This window comes from Polyodon spathula, chromosome 7 (genome assembly GCF_017654505.1).
Source record: "Polyodon spathula isolate WHYD16114869_AA chromosome 7, ASM1765450v1, whole genome shotgun sequence".
Lineage (NCBI taxonomy): Eukaryota > Metazoa > Chordata > Actinopteri > Acipenseriformes > Polyodontidae > Polyodon > Polyodon spathula.
The window spans coordinates 29,421,108-29,439,020 of record NC_054540.1 but is presented as its reverse complement, the minus strand read 5'-3'; the positions used below and the strand labels follow the sequence as shown (position 1 = coordinate 29,439,020).

The 17,913-nt window shown below is 32.4% G+C and overlaps 1 protein-coding gene across 3 annotated transcripts in view; it reads left to right on the top strand.

The window, feature by feature from the left end:
* lrriq1 (leucine-rich repeats and IQ motif containing 1) overlaps positions 1 to 17,053 on the top strand; it is a 63,507-nt gene extending 46,454 nt beyond the window's left edge. The window contains exons 24-27 of one of the 3 annotated variants that reach the window (XM_041255224.1): positions 7,604 to 7,736; positions 8,527 to 8,587; positions 11,793 to 11,913; positions 16,768 to 17,053. In XM_041255224.1, the coding sequence (XP_041111158.1) occupies positions 7,604 to 7,736; positions 8,527 to 8,587; positions 11,793 to 11,913; positions 16,768 to 16,901 (449 nt within the window). In that variant the 3' untranslated portion in view covers positions 16,902 to 17,053. Of the gene's footprint in view, positions 1 to 7,603; positions 7,737 to 8,526; positions 8,588 to 11,792; positions 11,914 to 16,767 lie in introns of those variants that run through there. The other 2 variants (XM_041255226.1, XM_041255225.1) reach the window with 2 other exon arrangements.
* Positions 17,054 to 17,913: the final 860 nt, after the last annotated feature.

The following is a 17,913-nucleotide window of genomic DNA, read 5'->3' as shown; positions in this document are numbered from 1 at the left end:
TACCAGTCCCTGCACATGTAAACTGATAGTCATTTCAAGTAGGTTACTCATGTCCAGTACATCCACAAAAGAGCCAGGATAAAATAAACACACCGAGTTAGATATCTTGGAAAAAATCTGTCATGGGTTTGGGTTAATCATCTCCAGAAGAAGTTCGACTTGATGCCTGAAATGTAAGACTTGATGGGGAAAGCGGTGAGGCCTGAGGCAGTGTTGATCTGAAGGAGTGCGTTCCATGGGTCATAGCTGCTCTGCTGGCAGAGTGCAAAGCCAGTTCACAACATCGGCACTCAAAGAAAGCTGTAAAAGGCTGCAGGAGACGTTCCTGTGCACGCATTCGGGCTTCAGTTACAGTTTTAGGGCCCTATCTCTGATTATAAACTGAATCTTAAAAAAACTCAATCTGTACCTAATTTTCCTACCTCCTGTCTATCAGCTGTTATATTTAGTCCGCTTTCACGCTATTTGAAAAAAGGTATTTCTCTTAGTCTGCCATGAAAAATTAATACATGTAAAAAGCTGCTCTCTCTCTCTCTCTCTCTCTCTCTCTCTCTCTCTCTCTCTCTCTCTCTCTCTCTCTCTCTCTCTCTCTCTCTCTATATATATATATATATATATATATATATATATATATATATAGTTTTACTTTTTCTGTCTTTCAGCTCTGCACAAAAAATACAAACAAGATGCATGCATTAAGTATCACTTTGAATACTTCTAAATGAATAATACTAAATACCGGCAATAACTATTTGAGAGTTTCCCTTTTTGACCGCTGAATGACCAGATAGCTGCTTCCTTTCTCTAAGTAAGGTCTTGACCCAGGGCATGGGGAGCAGGAGGCAGTTAATTTTAGCAGCAGCTAACCCTTGTTAAAAAGCAAAAAATGTTAATTAAAGTTACCTTGTTAGAAACACACAGACATATTTAATACCAGTGCAATAATAATAATAATAATAATAATAATAATAATAATAATAATAATAAATAATAACATTCTGTATGGTCTGCATGCTTAGTTTCTTAATGTATTCTTAATGTTTTTTGTAATAATTGTAAATTAATGTTTGTTATACCTTAATTATTATTATTATTATTATTATTATTATTATTATTATTATTATTATTATTATTTTTTATCTTTTTTTTTTTTTTTTTACTTTTTGTGATCAGTGCTTTCCTATAACCCCTTTTCTCTTAGTTTGTGTTGTAACAACAGCTGAATAATATTAACTCCATCTGTAAAGTATTATTAATATAGTAATTCCACAGAAGTTTGGATAATACATTATTTTGTTTTTAAAATTCCTATATTTTAATCTGATATAGCATGTTGAATAACTGGCACTCTAGAAATAAAATACATTATACCAATACTTTACCAAAACTGGGTTCATTACAGGATTATCAATGGATCTCAGCCAGTAGCCTTAGGAGAAATGAGCAAACGGTGAATTTAAATAATGTGGACATTTACTTTCCAGACGAGTATAAATAAATGCTAAATGTATACATAATCTTGTGTGGTAAAGGCAGAAAATAAAGCATTATGTATCCATTTCAATAATTTCACAGAGTAAAACCATAATAATGTAATTATTTAAACATAAATGTTGTTTTTTTTGGCTTTTTTTTTTTGTCTGTTTGACAGAATAAATGATGTAGTACAAATAACATAGTATATTACTTTCAGTATATTTATTTTATTTTACTAGGCAACAAAACAGACATACGTCTTGTTTGCATGCCATTCTCAGAAATAATATTTGCACAGTATTTTAATAAGTATTTAAATGCTTATTAAATATGCAGAATGGTTTAAGTCCTAAATGTTAACATATTAGTTACACAGAAGCAATAACACTCCTCAGTAATGTTAACAATGTTGGCCTCAGAATCGGATGCAAAGGGAAGGATCTAACTTTGAGCTAATTTTTTTAACCTGACTTTTATCAGATGCAGATTCAATTAAAAAAAAAAAAAAAAAAAAAAAACAGTCAAAAGCTGTAATTGCAAGTGGCTATAGACATATCCATGGTTTGATGGGTATTTTGGACAAGATTAAATGAATGGTTTATAATCTACTTACTTAACTGAAATTAATTTGAGCAATATAAATAAGTATTACAGTATTGCATGAACTTATAATGCTACAATATTGGATTTTCATTGCAACTTTTTGAAATTCGTACAATGCTGCCCTGAAAATGTAGTAGATTTGAAAATGTTGCTAATACCATTACCTACAGGCTAGATTAGTTGTGTGGTTGTTAAACACATGCTATGCTTCTGTACCATGTTGCTTTCATGACATGGAGCCATGTACATGTCCTTCTTATTTTAATTAAAACTGACTGGGAGGATGTTTGTAAAGGAGCTGTTTTCATTTTTTATTTTTGTTTTTACCATGTTTTAGCAAGGTTGTGTAGTATAAATATTAGGTTACTCTTAACTTTGGTGCTTTGTTAATGTAATTAGTATCGCTTTTAAATAAATGTGAAATAAACAAAAAATAAATGCTTAAGTAGGGGAAGTAAACAATAAATCTCATTAGCAGTTTCCTGAGGCATGAACTTCCATAGTTTGTTTTCCTAATAACCCTACATTTTTGCTTTGTGTGGGTTTTGAGGTAGAAAACATATTAGCAAAACTAAATAAATTAAATGAATGATGTAAGTCTTTTTTTGGTAAATATGTACTTCACAATATACATTTTAAAAGCATTTCAAACTTAAAAGACAGGATGAAAAACGTAAAACTAAGTGAGAACTATACTAACAAATAGAGACTTTACATAATGTGTACTAAATGTCAAAATAAAAGTACAGTTCATTATTGAAATCTATCTGAAATAAATTACTATACTGTTTGTTTTTGCAAAGGCACCCACATGTAGTTCACATTTTCACTTCATTTTTTAATTTTTTTTAACATTGTATTAATTTCTAGTAACACATCATTGATCTTTGTTTTGATGCCTTATTTAGAGATTTATCCTACTAGCTGTAAAACAAGGAAAAAATATTTGAAAATTAGCTAGTTGTGTAATACTTTGTAATTAAGTAGCCGACTATTAATGAGGACCTCATGGCCATCACAGGTTTTAGCAATGATCAGGGGTTGTATAAACATTTGATACAACTGGACAAACATGTTCTCTTCTTTCAGGATTCATGATGGAGATTGCATTAATTCTCTGTCAAGGATTTAGTCCACCATTTGCTTTCACTTCATTGTGTAGAAAAATGTTAAAGACTTATGGAGTAACACAGAACAGAGTTTCCTTTTTTCAATTCATAAAACACTGTATAGTACCATAACATACTTAAAACGAGTTACAGTTTCAAATCTCTCTTACTCTCATTTGTGCAGCTTACTTCCAGTACCTTCTTTCTCATGTAGCTCACTCTCCGAGCAGCGATCCCATTCATTCTTTAAGCAGCTTTCCATCATACAACAAGATGCCATTCAATGCAATGTTGGTGTGCCTGACCTATAAGATCCTTATATTGAGTTTAACCTGCAGATAACCTTTGTTTGTTCAGATGACAGTTCTTAAAGTGCATGCAGTGCACTCCTTTTTTAAGTTAATTGCTGCAAGCCTTGACCTTCTTGACTGTCAGCAAGTGGCCCTGAATTGCTTCATTCTCTGATATCGTGACATTGCTTCTGTTGCTTCGATAGTGACCTCAGATTGCATGATACCCTTGAGAACTCTGCTTAATAAGCGTGACTTCTGGTTGCCAGGCCAAAAAGGGGTTGGTGCTGCTGGACAGCTTTTTCTTCTTCTATGTAATTAATCACTGTCAGTAATATGTGAAGAATGTGGTAGACTGTACCCAGTGGATGAGTTGACATTTTATAATTTTCTTATTCCCTTTTATGTGCTGTGCAATTGCGTTATCTCACTCGCAACATATGCACACATACGATATTGTAAATCTGTCTATATTTAATTGTTATGTTATAGTAAATCGATGTTTAATAAATGTACTTAGTTAAACCAAAGGAGCAGTTCATTTGTTTACAGAAATTGTTTGATTTTCTTGGCTAGTATGTCATCTACAGTTACACTTTGTAAGAAGGTAGAATTATAATCCGTTCAATACAAAGGTTAATACTCAGCATTTGTCAAAGGATCGTAACGTCAAACTGCATTACTTTGACACTTCCTTATTATACATAAGATTCATTACTGATATTTTAACCAAAAACAACTGTTACTGTACTTGGAATATTTGTTACACCAGCTCTACAGACCATACAGTTCTGTTTATAAGGCAATAAATTGGCTGTTTCGTTGGACTGTCACAATAGTTATTTAGGCATGATTTATACGTTGTGAAATACATAGCTATGAGTGGTTTTCTCCGACTTTAATAAGCTGAAAATGGTTGTTCTGCTTACTTTTTCTTTGGGATGGATACAGTGTTAACTTGGGTTCTAGTTAAAGTCCGAGAGCCAGATCCTTGGTTCAAATCCTTACTCAGACTTGGTATACTATGTGGCTTTGGGCAAGTCCCCTAACACATCCCTTTGTGGTTCTTCAATCCCACCGCACTAAAACTGAACATGAGCAGGACCCTGCTAGTAATAAGTTACATATGACTTCAAGTGGCCAGTAGAAATGTTGTTATCCTAGGTTGATTTTGTTGTTCTGTGACTTTGTCCTATTTGGTGGCAGTTTGTGTTTATCCTAATCAAAGTACATGATGATGCGTGTTGTCTTTACGCACAATCAGAATACCCCTACATACATATTTGATACAGTATTGCTGTTGTTGTCTAAATAATGTTTTTTTATTGTTTTTTTCCTATTTTTGTAAATGTGATACAAAGCGGGGGAATGCTTTAATTCAAAACAAAACTATTCAATTGAACAACACAGAAATAACAAAATAGAAAACAAATGTGCATTATGTTTGGTAAAAAAAATAAAATAAACGGTGGTCCTTCTCTATTAAGCAGAAGAAGATACAGTACATCAGTTTGTGGCTTCGTAGTTGAACCTTGAGTGGCTGCCTGAAAGAAAGCACAAAAAAGATAATTAGGAACAATAAAGACTAATTTATTTACAATTCATGTTGCATATTATAATCTGAAAAGAACTGCAAAAGAAATTTCAGGCCCAGATGTAGCATACTTAAATTATAATTGCATCCTGTGTAGATCAAAACTGGTTTTCATGTTGTTGCTTCCGCGTTGCTTTCAAATGATACTCCAGCATTGTTTTCCAAAGCTGAACTGTAATTTACTGTAACTTATACCCTACAATCAACAAATGACTTCCAGTGCACTACCACTTAAACCGATAGAGTAAATGAATGCAGTCTGGATCAGAAACGAGAGTGCAAGTGAGAACTGCACTCTCTTGCTCTTTGTCTTGTTTGTACTTCAGTCAGTCTCACTTACAGTGCCCTGCCTGTATGATTTAGCCTGTTCTAACCAAATTACAGAACAGCAAGCATTAACAGCATTCAGAATTTGTGATAACATCTCCAATCACATAAACATTCCTCTGGACTGTTGGTAACTGGCAGAAAGCTGTGAAAAAAATATTGATCATTATTTTCTGTTCCTACACCAAACTTATGTTAAAAAAGGTTTTAACTTATCACACTGGTACATATTTTGTGGTTATGGCCCTTGAAATTTATCATTTTGAATGACCTTGTACACTACATTTGAAAACAAATGGTTGCTTAGTATCACTATGGAATCATATATGAAACATTGCTTACGAAAAACAAGCCCGTAGAGTTGTTAAACTGACAAAATGCTACATCTCAGTTTTGGGTCCCCAGAGCTTGCCAAGTGCATTTATGCAAGCATGGTTCAAATCCTGTTTGTGCCGAGTTGGCCTTGCCTCCAGAGTTCAGTAGCTTGTGAAAAGAGACCACTGGCTTGGTAATGGGTTTCCCGTTGGTCTTCTGTCCTCCTGAGCTGTTGAGGTAACATTGGGCATTACAAACTGTAGAAAAATTAGGGTAAAACTGATTTAGAACAATATATAATAAAAACAAGATATTACATATTTTACTATGCTAACTGAAAGTCAGTGTATCTAAAAGAAAGTGCAACAATATGCAACATTGGGTGAATCTGTGATACTACTGTGTTTGCATACTTTGTTAATGCTTTAGACACATTTCTTTTTTTCAGCAGAGCCTTATGGAATTACTTATCGTCCCTCTTTCAAACCAACTGAGATGTACTTACCATCAAGAAAAACAGGCAGTTTATTCCACACTATTTCAGTATAGATCTTGAATAAGTTAGCCCTGGCTTGTTTTTCGAACCAACATCCTTATAATATATCCACTACCATTAACCACGGTGTCATTAACTTTTTACCTAAATCCTACAATTAAAGTGCTACTTGCCTTAGAATGATAATTTATTTTACTATAATAAAATAAAATAAAATAAAATATCTATATCTTAATATAAACTGTAGATAAAAATGCTAGACTCTGTGCTTGTTCAAGGGAGTAGTTCCAGCTAAAAATGTTTTGATGTCATTTTCTGACTTTTTAATTCATTATACTGGGTGAAAACATATATGTTTATGTATATCTTACATTTTTAGCATTTTTATGGTTTCAGGTCAGCAGAAAAAAAGAAAAACACTTGAGAGACAGATAATGTAAAACACAATTTCACAGCTGTCCCTGTTAACAAAGCACACCATTAAATTGATTTTACAGTCCCAACTAATATATTACATACTCAAGTATTTCTTCAGTGAAGCACATTGAAGCACATTGAAGTACTGGATATGCACATTTAAACATTTGCTTCTACAATAGGTTTAGAGAGTATCATTATTCTATAAGTTAATACGTTGTGTGTAGGGTCTTTTATTGTAAGGGAAGTCAGGTCGTGCAGTTTGGGAGAGAGGACCACACAGCAAAGCTCCGGCTGTTCAAACTGTGCAAAATGATGTCTCTCATAGAATATGACTTATTAACTTATTATAAATCACACAAGTGAAGACAGTACTTAGGAATAGCTTTAAGACCAAAAATATAATATAGATACTTGATACTTAGATACTATAGATACTTTGCGTATGCTATTTGAAGGACCCTTCAAACACAGATATATTTTTATTGTATGAAGACAACAGAAATACACACCTAAGCCTGACATACACTAGATCCAACAGACAAATACCATCTATAAAGCAATAATGATCAGTAGCATGAACATTGTTGATGATAAAATGAGCTACCTCCTGCTAACAGTTAGCCTAAAAAATTGACTCAAATAGAAATCAGATGTTATAGGCTGTTAAACATAACTTGATCTACACACTTTTAAAGGATAAAATAAATTACATATTTTATTTTTCTTATCAAAAGAGGAACAAACAAGAAAGATGGTGTATAGTTGTTTGTTTTTTTTATATATTTTAGTAGGCTTGACTGGCTAAAATCTGTGCATCTCTTGGTTCAAGTTATAATAAACAGACTACATGTGGTGTACAACAAACCTTTACTATTTCGGGCAATCCATTTTTAATGATATGCAGTAGCAAAAAATCAAATTGCTAACATTACAATGGCACTTTTTTTTTTTTTTTTTTTTTTTTTTACTGTAGCTCATGAGGAGGAGTTTGCTCGTCAGGATACTGCCCCAGCCAAGAAAATAGAGAGAAGCAGAGAGATAACATACCAGTGGCTTCACACGCAATTTGGGGATCATGAAATAACAAGTTCCAGAAATATGAAAAGGTGAAGTTATAGTTTTATTTTTATTTTATTTTATTTTATTATTTTCAAATTAGATTATTTTATTATATAGACAACTGGTAAAGTGAAACCCGAGTCAGCTGTAGTAAAACAAACCCGGTGGAACATTTTAAAACCAGTGTACAGGACCACTTCAAAGAAACAAGAGGTATGGTAGTTGTGTTTAACTTAACAAGAGTTAATTGTAATCGTTTAAATCACAGGACCAATAAATTGTGACTTATTTGGTGTCAGCAAGCACGCCGGAAGCATAAAAGTACTGAAATGTTCATAATCATTTCCTCTGTTTTATAATGTTTTCATCTATAACTTCAAAACACTCAAATAAAAAATAAAACTAAATTCTGTCTAGTTTTTACCTTATATTTGAAATGTCAAATCATAATAAGGTTCAAGTCTAAAACCCTTAAGTCATGCTGAAAATACTGATAAGCGAAAGTAGTTATAGGCCCACCAAATATTCTAATCCTGTATTAAGCATACAATAAAATGACAACACATTTTATAGATGTTAATGTGCATACTATAAACCTCTTGCATTTTAGTCAGTATGCTAAAGGTTTACAGTAGCCAAGTGGACGTCTGTGAAATGTGTTGTCCTTTAGTTTTTTGTCTGATAATGGATTAGAACATATGGTTGGTATGCTTACAAGTTTCTGTTTTAAAACTGGGGATTTTGATAGTTTGCAATGTTTGGTTTTAAAACTTTTGCTTTCTGCAAGTGTGGAATCTTTGTACACATTTCAACTTGTTGCTGGCTGGATTTTTACAGCGATCACTTTCTGCCAGAGATTGATCCTGGAGTACTGAATGGTGGGCGAGTTCAGTTAGTGGTAAATATACTTTTGTTTTCTGGAAGTTATCAATATTATTGACTGTACAGTGCTTCAGTTCTTATTTTTAAGGTCTGCAATAACATATTAGATAATTAAAGTTATTGTAATTTCTCTTGTTTTTCTGTGCCAATAAAAAAATGTCAATGTATAAGGTAAAGACAGAAATTGGCTGAATAAAATTAGGTTGGCTTTTGTTTTCTGTCTTTATTTTTCAAAATGTTCTGGCTGTTTCAGGCTTTTATTTTTTATCCTGTCCGGACACTGAATTGACTGGTTCTTTCTGGCACCATATTGTTAAAAAGTAATCTTCTGGGCCAGGTTTTTCAAAACTTGTAATCTGGATAAAAATTATCTGGATTTTGTAATCCTATATTTTGTGATCAAGATTACTTTTATGTGGATCGTTTTGATCTGGTATTTCAGAAAATGTCACTGCTGGATTACATTTATCCAAATTACAAATAATCATGATTACGAAATCAGTTTTTTAAAGTAGTTTCATAATAGTTTCTAGCCTTTTTTTTTTTATCATTTACGATATGGCCTAACCTTAAAATAGAAATTACAGGTGGTAATTATGAGTTTTAATTGCAGTTTTTTTTTTTTTTTTTCCTCATTATTATTTCTTAAGTTTTATATTTAAAAAAAAAAAAAAAAAAAAAAAACCCTGGAAAATGACACATTATGCCAACCCCACTACAGCAGCGCAGGAGTATTTCAACAATAGCCATGCTAAAACGAGATGCACTGGAATGCATCAATGAGGTGCTTAAGAGACCATTCACTTTTCTGAATTACCTGTGTATGGAACTATTACAAGCATGCAACATAATTCCTGCCCACATTGTTTTGCACAAAAGCTGCAATCAAACACAGTGTATCAGCCATTGAAGGTGAGGATTTGATCGATGACCTGCCAGCCTGAGGCAGGACACCATGTTGCACCTTTAGCAGAACCAAACTTGCTGGATGGGCAGTGAGGGATGTCAGTGTAAATAACTACTTCTAGAAGGATCCTCTATTGTCGTTTCACAGGAAAGATATGTCATTTTCCCCACACCTTTATTTATACACAGAAACCACATGCACACATTTAAAAATAAATAAATACATTTAAAAAAAAAAAACATTTGTGTTGGACATCGTTTAAATAAATGGAACCCCCAGTTTTTGTTCTGATACAAGCTATACCACTAAATGTGTTTTTTTTTTTCCTTAATCAGACACACATTGTTAATTTGCCACACAAGAAAACAAAACATAAATAGATATGTGAAATGTGTATTATAATACTCTATGTATGGATGTATGTGTTCTATGGTTATTTAAAAATGTAATCCACCTTTGCAGTAGGATCAAAATGATCCTGATATTTTGGATAAAAGTGATCCTGATCTTCTCCTCTTTAATTTCTGAAAAACCCAAATACAACATTTAATCACGATTAAAAATGTGATTGCATTTTGACGTTTTTAAAAACCAATTTTACAATATTATCCCGATCAAATGCAGAAATCGGATTACTAAAGTTTTGAAAAACCAGCCCCTGGGGTATTAATCCTACCTAGAACTGCACAAAATTAATAATAATAATAATAATAATAATAATAATAATAATAATAATAATAATAATAATAATAATAATATGTGCCATTTTCCTATGTGGATAGGTCAGATGCATTTTGGTTGAAATCTGTAGTCCCTGTGATTGATTGATTGACTTTGATTTGAATGTTTCTATACATTGAACTATGTGGTCTCCCTCTGGTGGTTCATTTAATCTCTGCAGTTTAACGGCTTACCTAGTGGTGGATTTTGGGAAAGGGCAATTTAGCCATATAATTAATGTATGTCTAAATATCTGAAGGTAAGTCTCAGTGTGGGAATGTTTTTATTCATTCTTTTACAGTAGTTTGTTAGTATTTTTCTAAGTATTTATTTCCCATACTTTTTCCAATAAATTAATTAAATACAGGAAGCTAAAAAGACACGTTAAGCAAAAAAGAGGCAAGTAAGGTGTACAAACGAGGGGGTCAGTGGTAATGTAATGATAGGATAAGTTCAGAAAGAGGTTAATTAGGACATGACTGTTACTTGTTCCTATGCATAAGCCATGGTTTCTGGTCTTAAAAGCTAAGCATGCTTAGGTCTAATTAGTTATTGGATTCAGTCATTATGTAATAGTTACGTATTGTAAATTACTTGTAATACAAATTCACCTAACATGAATTTCCTGTTCGTATGAATTATGTTGGAGCCCTCCCAGGGAAGAAAAATGTGAATAAAACTAATCGCTCTAGTTTGAACAGTTGAGTGTAAAGGATAGTGTTTAGGGACTATAGACTATGCATTTGGAGTTGCCATAGTGTTCACGCAAAAAAAGGTGCAGTAGACAAAAGTGGAGAGGTGTTGAAAGAAGTGGATAATTCACCACCATACAAGAAGAAGAAGGATGTTGCTGCAGGTTTCAAAACATTCGTGTGAACACTTTTTTAGCCATTCTGAAAAACCGGGATACAATAACACGGGCCTATTAACAGCAAACTGTGGATGCAAGTTGTCAGCGTTTCTGATTTGCTCAATACCCTGATGTTGCCTTGCTTTTATGATTTAAAAATGCCCTGGATCAGAATGGGACATTTTAATTTCAAGTGCAGTTAATTTTTAAAAGTTCACTTACTGACATATTTTCAATAAAATACACAGTACTTTTAAATGTGTAATACTTTTCATTGTTCTGTAATTATAATTTTATTTCCCTGTTACTGTAACTTCAATAAAAACTGACAGTATGCATTTGGCCTTAGACTCCTGATATTAAAATTACTGATAGACTAATTATGTTGCTGGTCCCTTGAAATTCATATTAACGAGAATTGACTGTATTACAAGCCAGGATTTGTATGTTGTTTAAAGTGTGGGGTATTTATATAATAATGTGAAAATTATTGAACCACTGTTGAAGTTATTTAAAATGTTTTAGTTATAAAATAGCCTTTACACAGTAAGGCTTTTAAATGTACAGTATTGTGATAAAATTTGAATTGAAACAGACTAACAGATCACATTTGTAACACATTTCTTCAAGGAACTCTTATTTCATTAATGTGCAGTTTGTTTATTTAGGGTTATCGCGTGAGCTGCTTGTAGAAATGTCATATTTTGTTTCATATTTGTGTCTGTTCTCCCCTGCTGCTCTCAGGCAAGCCCTGTAAGCAGAGAAGGTCTGGATCTAGAGATTGTGTCCATGGCCAGTGGTAGTGCTTTGACTCAGCCCAGCGAAAAATATAATCAAACATGCAGGCACTCAGCGGGACATGCAAGTGAGTACTGAGATCATAGATTAACTATTTGAAATAATAGTTTTGAGCCACAATTTAAATTAACAGGCAATAATTAAGGCACAGTTATTGTGCAGTTTTGTTGTTTCAATCCTAATTGGTGTAACAATCCTAGTCTGACCTAATGCATCGGCAATTTGCCGTTTCTCTGTATGTCAGTGTGCTTGTTAATATGAGGTAAATATACTTATTTGGATCAGATTTGTTAAATTCTGTAATAGTTTTTTTTTTTTGGTTTTGTTTTGTTTTATTAGTATATGTTTATTTTTGTTTTATTAGCTAGTGTGTAAAGTTTTAGATGTATTATTGTTTGTTAAATACTAGTTTTATTTCAGGTTTAGTTTTTTTACACAATACACTGAAATGGCTAGATTTATTCTGATTGTTTTTCTATTTTTCTGAATTTTGACACATCCTGAATGATTGTGAATTGAAACAAATGGAACTGTCTTCAGTACTCTGTTTATGTATGTATGTATGTATGTATGGCCAAAAGTTTTGCACCACCCTAGAGAACTAATTGTGCTTCATAAAGTGAAATGAAACCTGCAGAATAATGTTATGTTAGCCTATTGAATTACATACTGCTTTGTAGTTTTCCACATAATTAAGGAAAAATTCACAAAAATTGAAACATGTGAAATTTTGAAATTTTAATTTGAAATACTATACTACTATAGGTAATGCAAAACTTTGGCCAAAGCTATATAGCTATCTTATCTAGTATTGTTCCATAAGTACTTTTGTAAAAGTTACTCCAATAGAAAGTTTAAGGAAAAAAACATCAACAGTGTATCGAAATTTAGTGAAACTTCACCCTATTCCATTCACCTCTCCAAAAGCCAATACACAAATTCTGTGTATACTGGTATATAAGTGAAACTAGTGTTCCTAAATGCTTTTACAGTAAACAAATTCACAGAAACACTAACAATGTTAGCTTGTTCATTTCAATTAAAGCTACTTACAGACTGTTACAGATTTGTGTATTTTTCAGTAGCCTTAACTGTGATACCCCAGTTATACTACTATTTTGGTGAGTTAATGGTGATGGAACACTGCATACTGCAACATTTGTGTTTTTGTGTAATGTATTTCATAGTTTTGCAACACAACAAGTTTGTGTCTCTATTGGATTATTATCAAACTTATTTTGTTTCTTGTTTATTATTTTTCTGTGGAAAAAAATCAGACAACATGCGTAAAGGTTAATTGCCTAAAGAAGTAATGTGAGAGACCTGAAGTCTGTTTATTTTTGTCTGTGTTATTTGCCTTTCAAACCAGACAGCATCATCTTAAAAACATTTCACATTTTGTCATTTATTTTACATTTATAAAATACTGCGTGTGAACTGATTATCAGTCTTGCTGACAGTGTTAATATTGGATTAATAGAATAAAATTGTAAAGTTAAAATAAATAATTCACACATATGGATAATTAATTCACATAATTTATTATATCAAGACCCTTTAATAATCTACTGCCCTCAATGTATTTATTTTTTGTGTAAGTAAGCTAAATAAAGGAGTACTGTACATAAAACCTATATATTCCAGAGCACCACAATGAGCAAGAATAAAAGTCTCTCAATTTGTTTATCATGTATTTGCAAATTTAACTGAAAAACACTTCAACAGTAATAAATAAATCCTATAGTACATATTTGTCTGCTTAATAATAGTAAACAATGAACAAATATATAATTTGCCTGCTCTTGTTGGAGGTAAAGGAAGGGGTCATATAGAGGACATGGCAAAAAGACTGCCTGGGCAGGAAACAGCAAAAGGCCCATTTTGAAAGAAAGACTGCCCTTCTGTCAAAGGTTTTCCTCAGGGTCTTTTGTGACAAAGATGCTACACATGGAGAAGGCCATGGAGGGCACCGTAGTGACTAGATTAAACACGGTTTATAGAAAGCATGTCATAATAAAAGAAAACAGTGCCCACTTTAACAAGAGCAAATTAGATTTTAATGACGATTGAAATGAAATTCACGAGGAAGGCATCTAACTTAGTGTGAAACAAGCCGTTTGTCATTGAGGAAAAGAAAAAAAAAGTCTGTATTTTAGGCAAATCTTTTTAAGATCAAAGGTTGCTGTAAATTTGCAGTTGGAAAAAATAACTAATTTAATACATTGTGGTATGGGTGTATGCAAGTCATTAAACAACAACAAAAAAGGCACTTGACAGTAGACAATAAGTGTACTCATTGCATATGATTTTTCAAATAACCTTTATATTTCTCACAATTAAAGGTCAGAAAAGTTTGACGGTAAATACTACAAAAAGTAGTAAATAACCAAAATATAATAATAGATCAATACATTATTGGTATATCTGTTCACTAGTCAAAGGATTAAAGATGCTTTATATGAAATACTACATCTTTTAGGTCTGTATTGTAAGCACCATTCTGTCTTTAACTGTCTAGGATTGTATGTGTATAAAAAGTTCGAAGAATTCCCTTTCCACACCTACACATTGTCAGCAATATGGTCCTTCGCTCCATTTGAACAGGGCCTCTATATATTTTTGTATGTATGGGGGTACTCTAAATTGTAGCACCCCATTTTTTTAAAAGCATACTTTTTTAAATAATATAGATCAAATATAGGTTTAACGTGGATTGGGGGATGCTTGTAGAGTTTAAATTACCAGTGTAGGTATAGTAAACTATGTATATAGTCTATAACCAATCAAACATTTTGCAATGTGATACTTGCTTCTCACTGGGCATTTCCATAAACTGCCTTTTCAATCGCATATTTGTTTTTATTGCTTATAGTACGGAAACCACTATGGTTGAGTAGTTTTGTTTCAAAAAGGATTTGACTTGGAGAGCTAAAAACAATTTGTGTAATCATTTGACTGGGAATGTGTAAATGCATAACACAGCAACACCACATAATAATTCAGTAATCCGTTGCATATCTGCACTAACCATTTATCCGCCAAGATCAACCTCTTTAGCAGTTTGGTTTATTATTGAACAGAGAAGATTAGTTCAGATATTGTAGATCCTACCAAACTTTTCGTACACTGTGTTGTATGTGCTCCGTGCTCTGCCAGTGCTGGTAGTGTCATGTGAGCTGATCAGTGTGTTGACTTGATATGTAAATAAATCCTGTTCGTCTGCGGGGCGTATCAACTTCACCCTCCGTCTTGTTCTCCTGCCTGTCACACAGCAGAGAATGCACGCACACACACGGCAGACGGCTACTCTGTCACAAGCATTAATACTGTGTATCTTTGTAAACAAGGGATTTAGGGGAGCTCCCTAATAAAAACTGAATCTCAAAACAATAATTGTGTGACTGTAGTAATTGTTACAGCTGTGTATAATGGTATGTAAAACAGGATTTATTCATCCGACTTTATACATATCTACCCTTACTGTGGTCCCATCGCAGTAGGATATGCAACGGATTACTGGAATAATAATGTACATTGAACTGCATAATAAGGCTGTAATCACGAGTTTCTGATGACATAAATCACAAGTGGCTAGCTTATTTTATTTTTTTATTTTTTTAAGGGGGGGGGGGGGCGGGGAAAACTACATGTATTATTACTAAGAATCAGAGTAGGAAAGTTGCTTGGCTTTTTTGGAGAGTAGAATTGAATGATTTCCTCATCTCTGTTTTATGAGGACCATCAGTCTAAACTGCCTAGTATCCAACAGAGGGCATGTGGCTGAGGTAATTGTGTACTAAATTTATGTTGCTTTTCTGCTTCCACAAATGTCTCTGTCCTATGCTGATGAAACTTTAAATCTGCCAGCCATTATTGTTTATTTTAGTACTGTGTTTTGTTGAGTTCATGTACTGCTAGTTGAGTTTGTTACAAAAAATTGAGGTTAGCAGTTTTATCATCAACCCATTAGACATAAACAATCTTATCATTCACCATGTATTTTATAACAACATAATTATCTAAATAATATTTATATAAATAAATATCAATATATATATATATATATATATATATATATATATATATATATATATATATATATATATATATATAAAGCTATATAGAGCCAGCTGCCCATATATATATACAGAGAAGATACTTCAGACATTGTAGATCCTGCCAAAGGTTACGATATGTTGTATATATCTATATAAAACGATATTTCTAAACTTAGTTTAAACAGAGAGCGGGTTGCAAAGCTATACGATAGTTGTATAGAAAGAGTTCCCTCGGATATAAGATATACACCTATATATGACGTATATATATATAGACTATACACAGTAAGATTTTTTGACGTAGAGGACACCCAACACACTTTAAAGTGAAATTATTTGATCAAGTTCTTGGCCAAATAATCCCACATGCTTTTGTGGTGTTCCTGCCTTTTATTGATACTGTCCGCTGTTATGAGTCTGAACATAAACTGTACACATGGAACAAATGAAGAAGCCAAAAATCTTCCCTTTGTTCCTCATGTTTATACAGATTTTCTTTAAGCTGCTTTAAAAGAGAACTGCCCTCCTGGAATTGACTAGTAAAGTGTTCACTGAGAGGAAAAATTTAAATCTGCAAATGTGGTCTATCTGTTCTGTGGAGTCCATTGTCATTATTATTTTTTATTATAGAAATGCATCCAGAGGATGCCTCAGTTTGCAAGGAAAAGGAAACACTTTCTGTGATTAAAACAAAATAATGAATCCATGCAGTGCCTGTGCTGATGCTGTAGGACAGATCATTAGAACAGACTGAAACACGGAGACATATGTGAACAACTCTGCTATATGTAACAATTATACACAGTAGGAGACACTTATATTTTCTTCTTTTTTTAATTTTTTTTTTTTTTTTTTTTTTTTAGAGCAAGAAAAGCCTGTGCCTGTGAAGGTAGCATCTACACCATCTAAAAAAGAGCGAATTTCATTTCGTGACAACCCTTTACAATTTAGTACCGGATGGGGAGGTGGTAAGAAGAGAGCGAAGCCTTGCAAGTAATTTGTATTTTATAAGTGTCCTTGAAAGCAGATGTTTATTTTAAATATATATTTTTGGAATAATCACTTTTTTGCTTCAGTGTTATAAATATATCAATCTCAATATGCAAGCAATGTTACATTTTCTAGTATTTGTTGTTTAGTTTTTTTTTTGTGTTTTATTTTTCAATTATTGATAATGATTATTAACCTAAATATTGGAAAGGAGATATCTAATAATTTAACTGTTTTTTCTAGTGTGCTTGGAAAAACAAAACTTTCTCCAGTAAATATATTGTTAAGCATTTTCAAATCAAATTCATAATTTCATATGTATAAATTGTTTTAAAATGATATATGAAAAAGTATGTTAATGTATTCAGTGTATTAGATTAATTGAGCCATAATCCCTTTTGTCAATGCTGTAATTTGAACAAGTATATTTGAATGACTGAACATGTACCTGCTTAATTATCAGATTAATAAAAAATATGTTAAACATTTCCTTATTTTGATGACATTTTATAAGCTGATTTCATGTCTAATAAAATAATACACAAATGAAAGAAAACAAAATGAATTATGCCTCAGAATGGCTCCTTGCCAGCAATTACATGCAGTCTGTTTATTATTTTGCCTAGCTTTACCATTTTCTTTTGTGTTTTGACTGTCCTGGCATACCAAGAGTTTTGACTACACTTTTTGAAAGTTATGTTTGTTCATGATGTAGAGGTTCTGATGATTAAAAGCTGTGTTATTATTTGAAACCTTAGCACATAGCTATCCTTTTATAGTGATATTGAACTTTTGCTCCTCAGGAATGGGTTCATGTTACTACATAATAACAATTGCAATATTCATCTAAAAGACATGAATCCAAAATGTAAGCATGGTGTGCTTTGTTCTTTTTATTCTAAGTATTATTCTAAGGGCTTCCATCGACACGTTTAAATAAATAAATAAATAAATAATTTAAAAATAATTTTTAAAAAATTACCCTTGATACATTTTGTTCTGGTCCTACTGAAGATCAT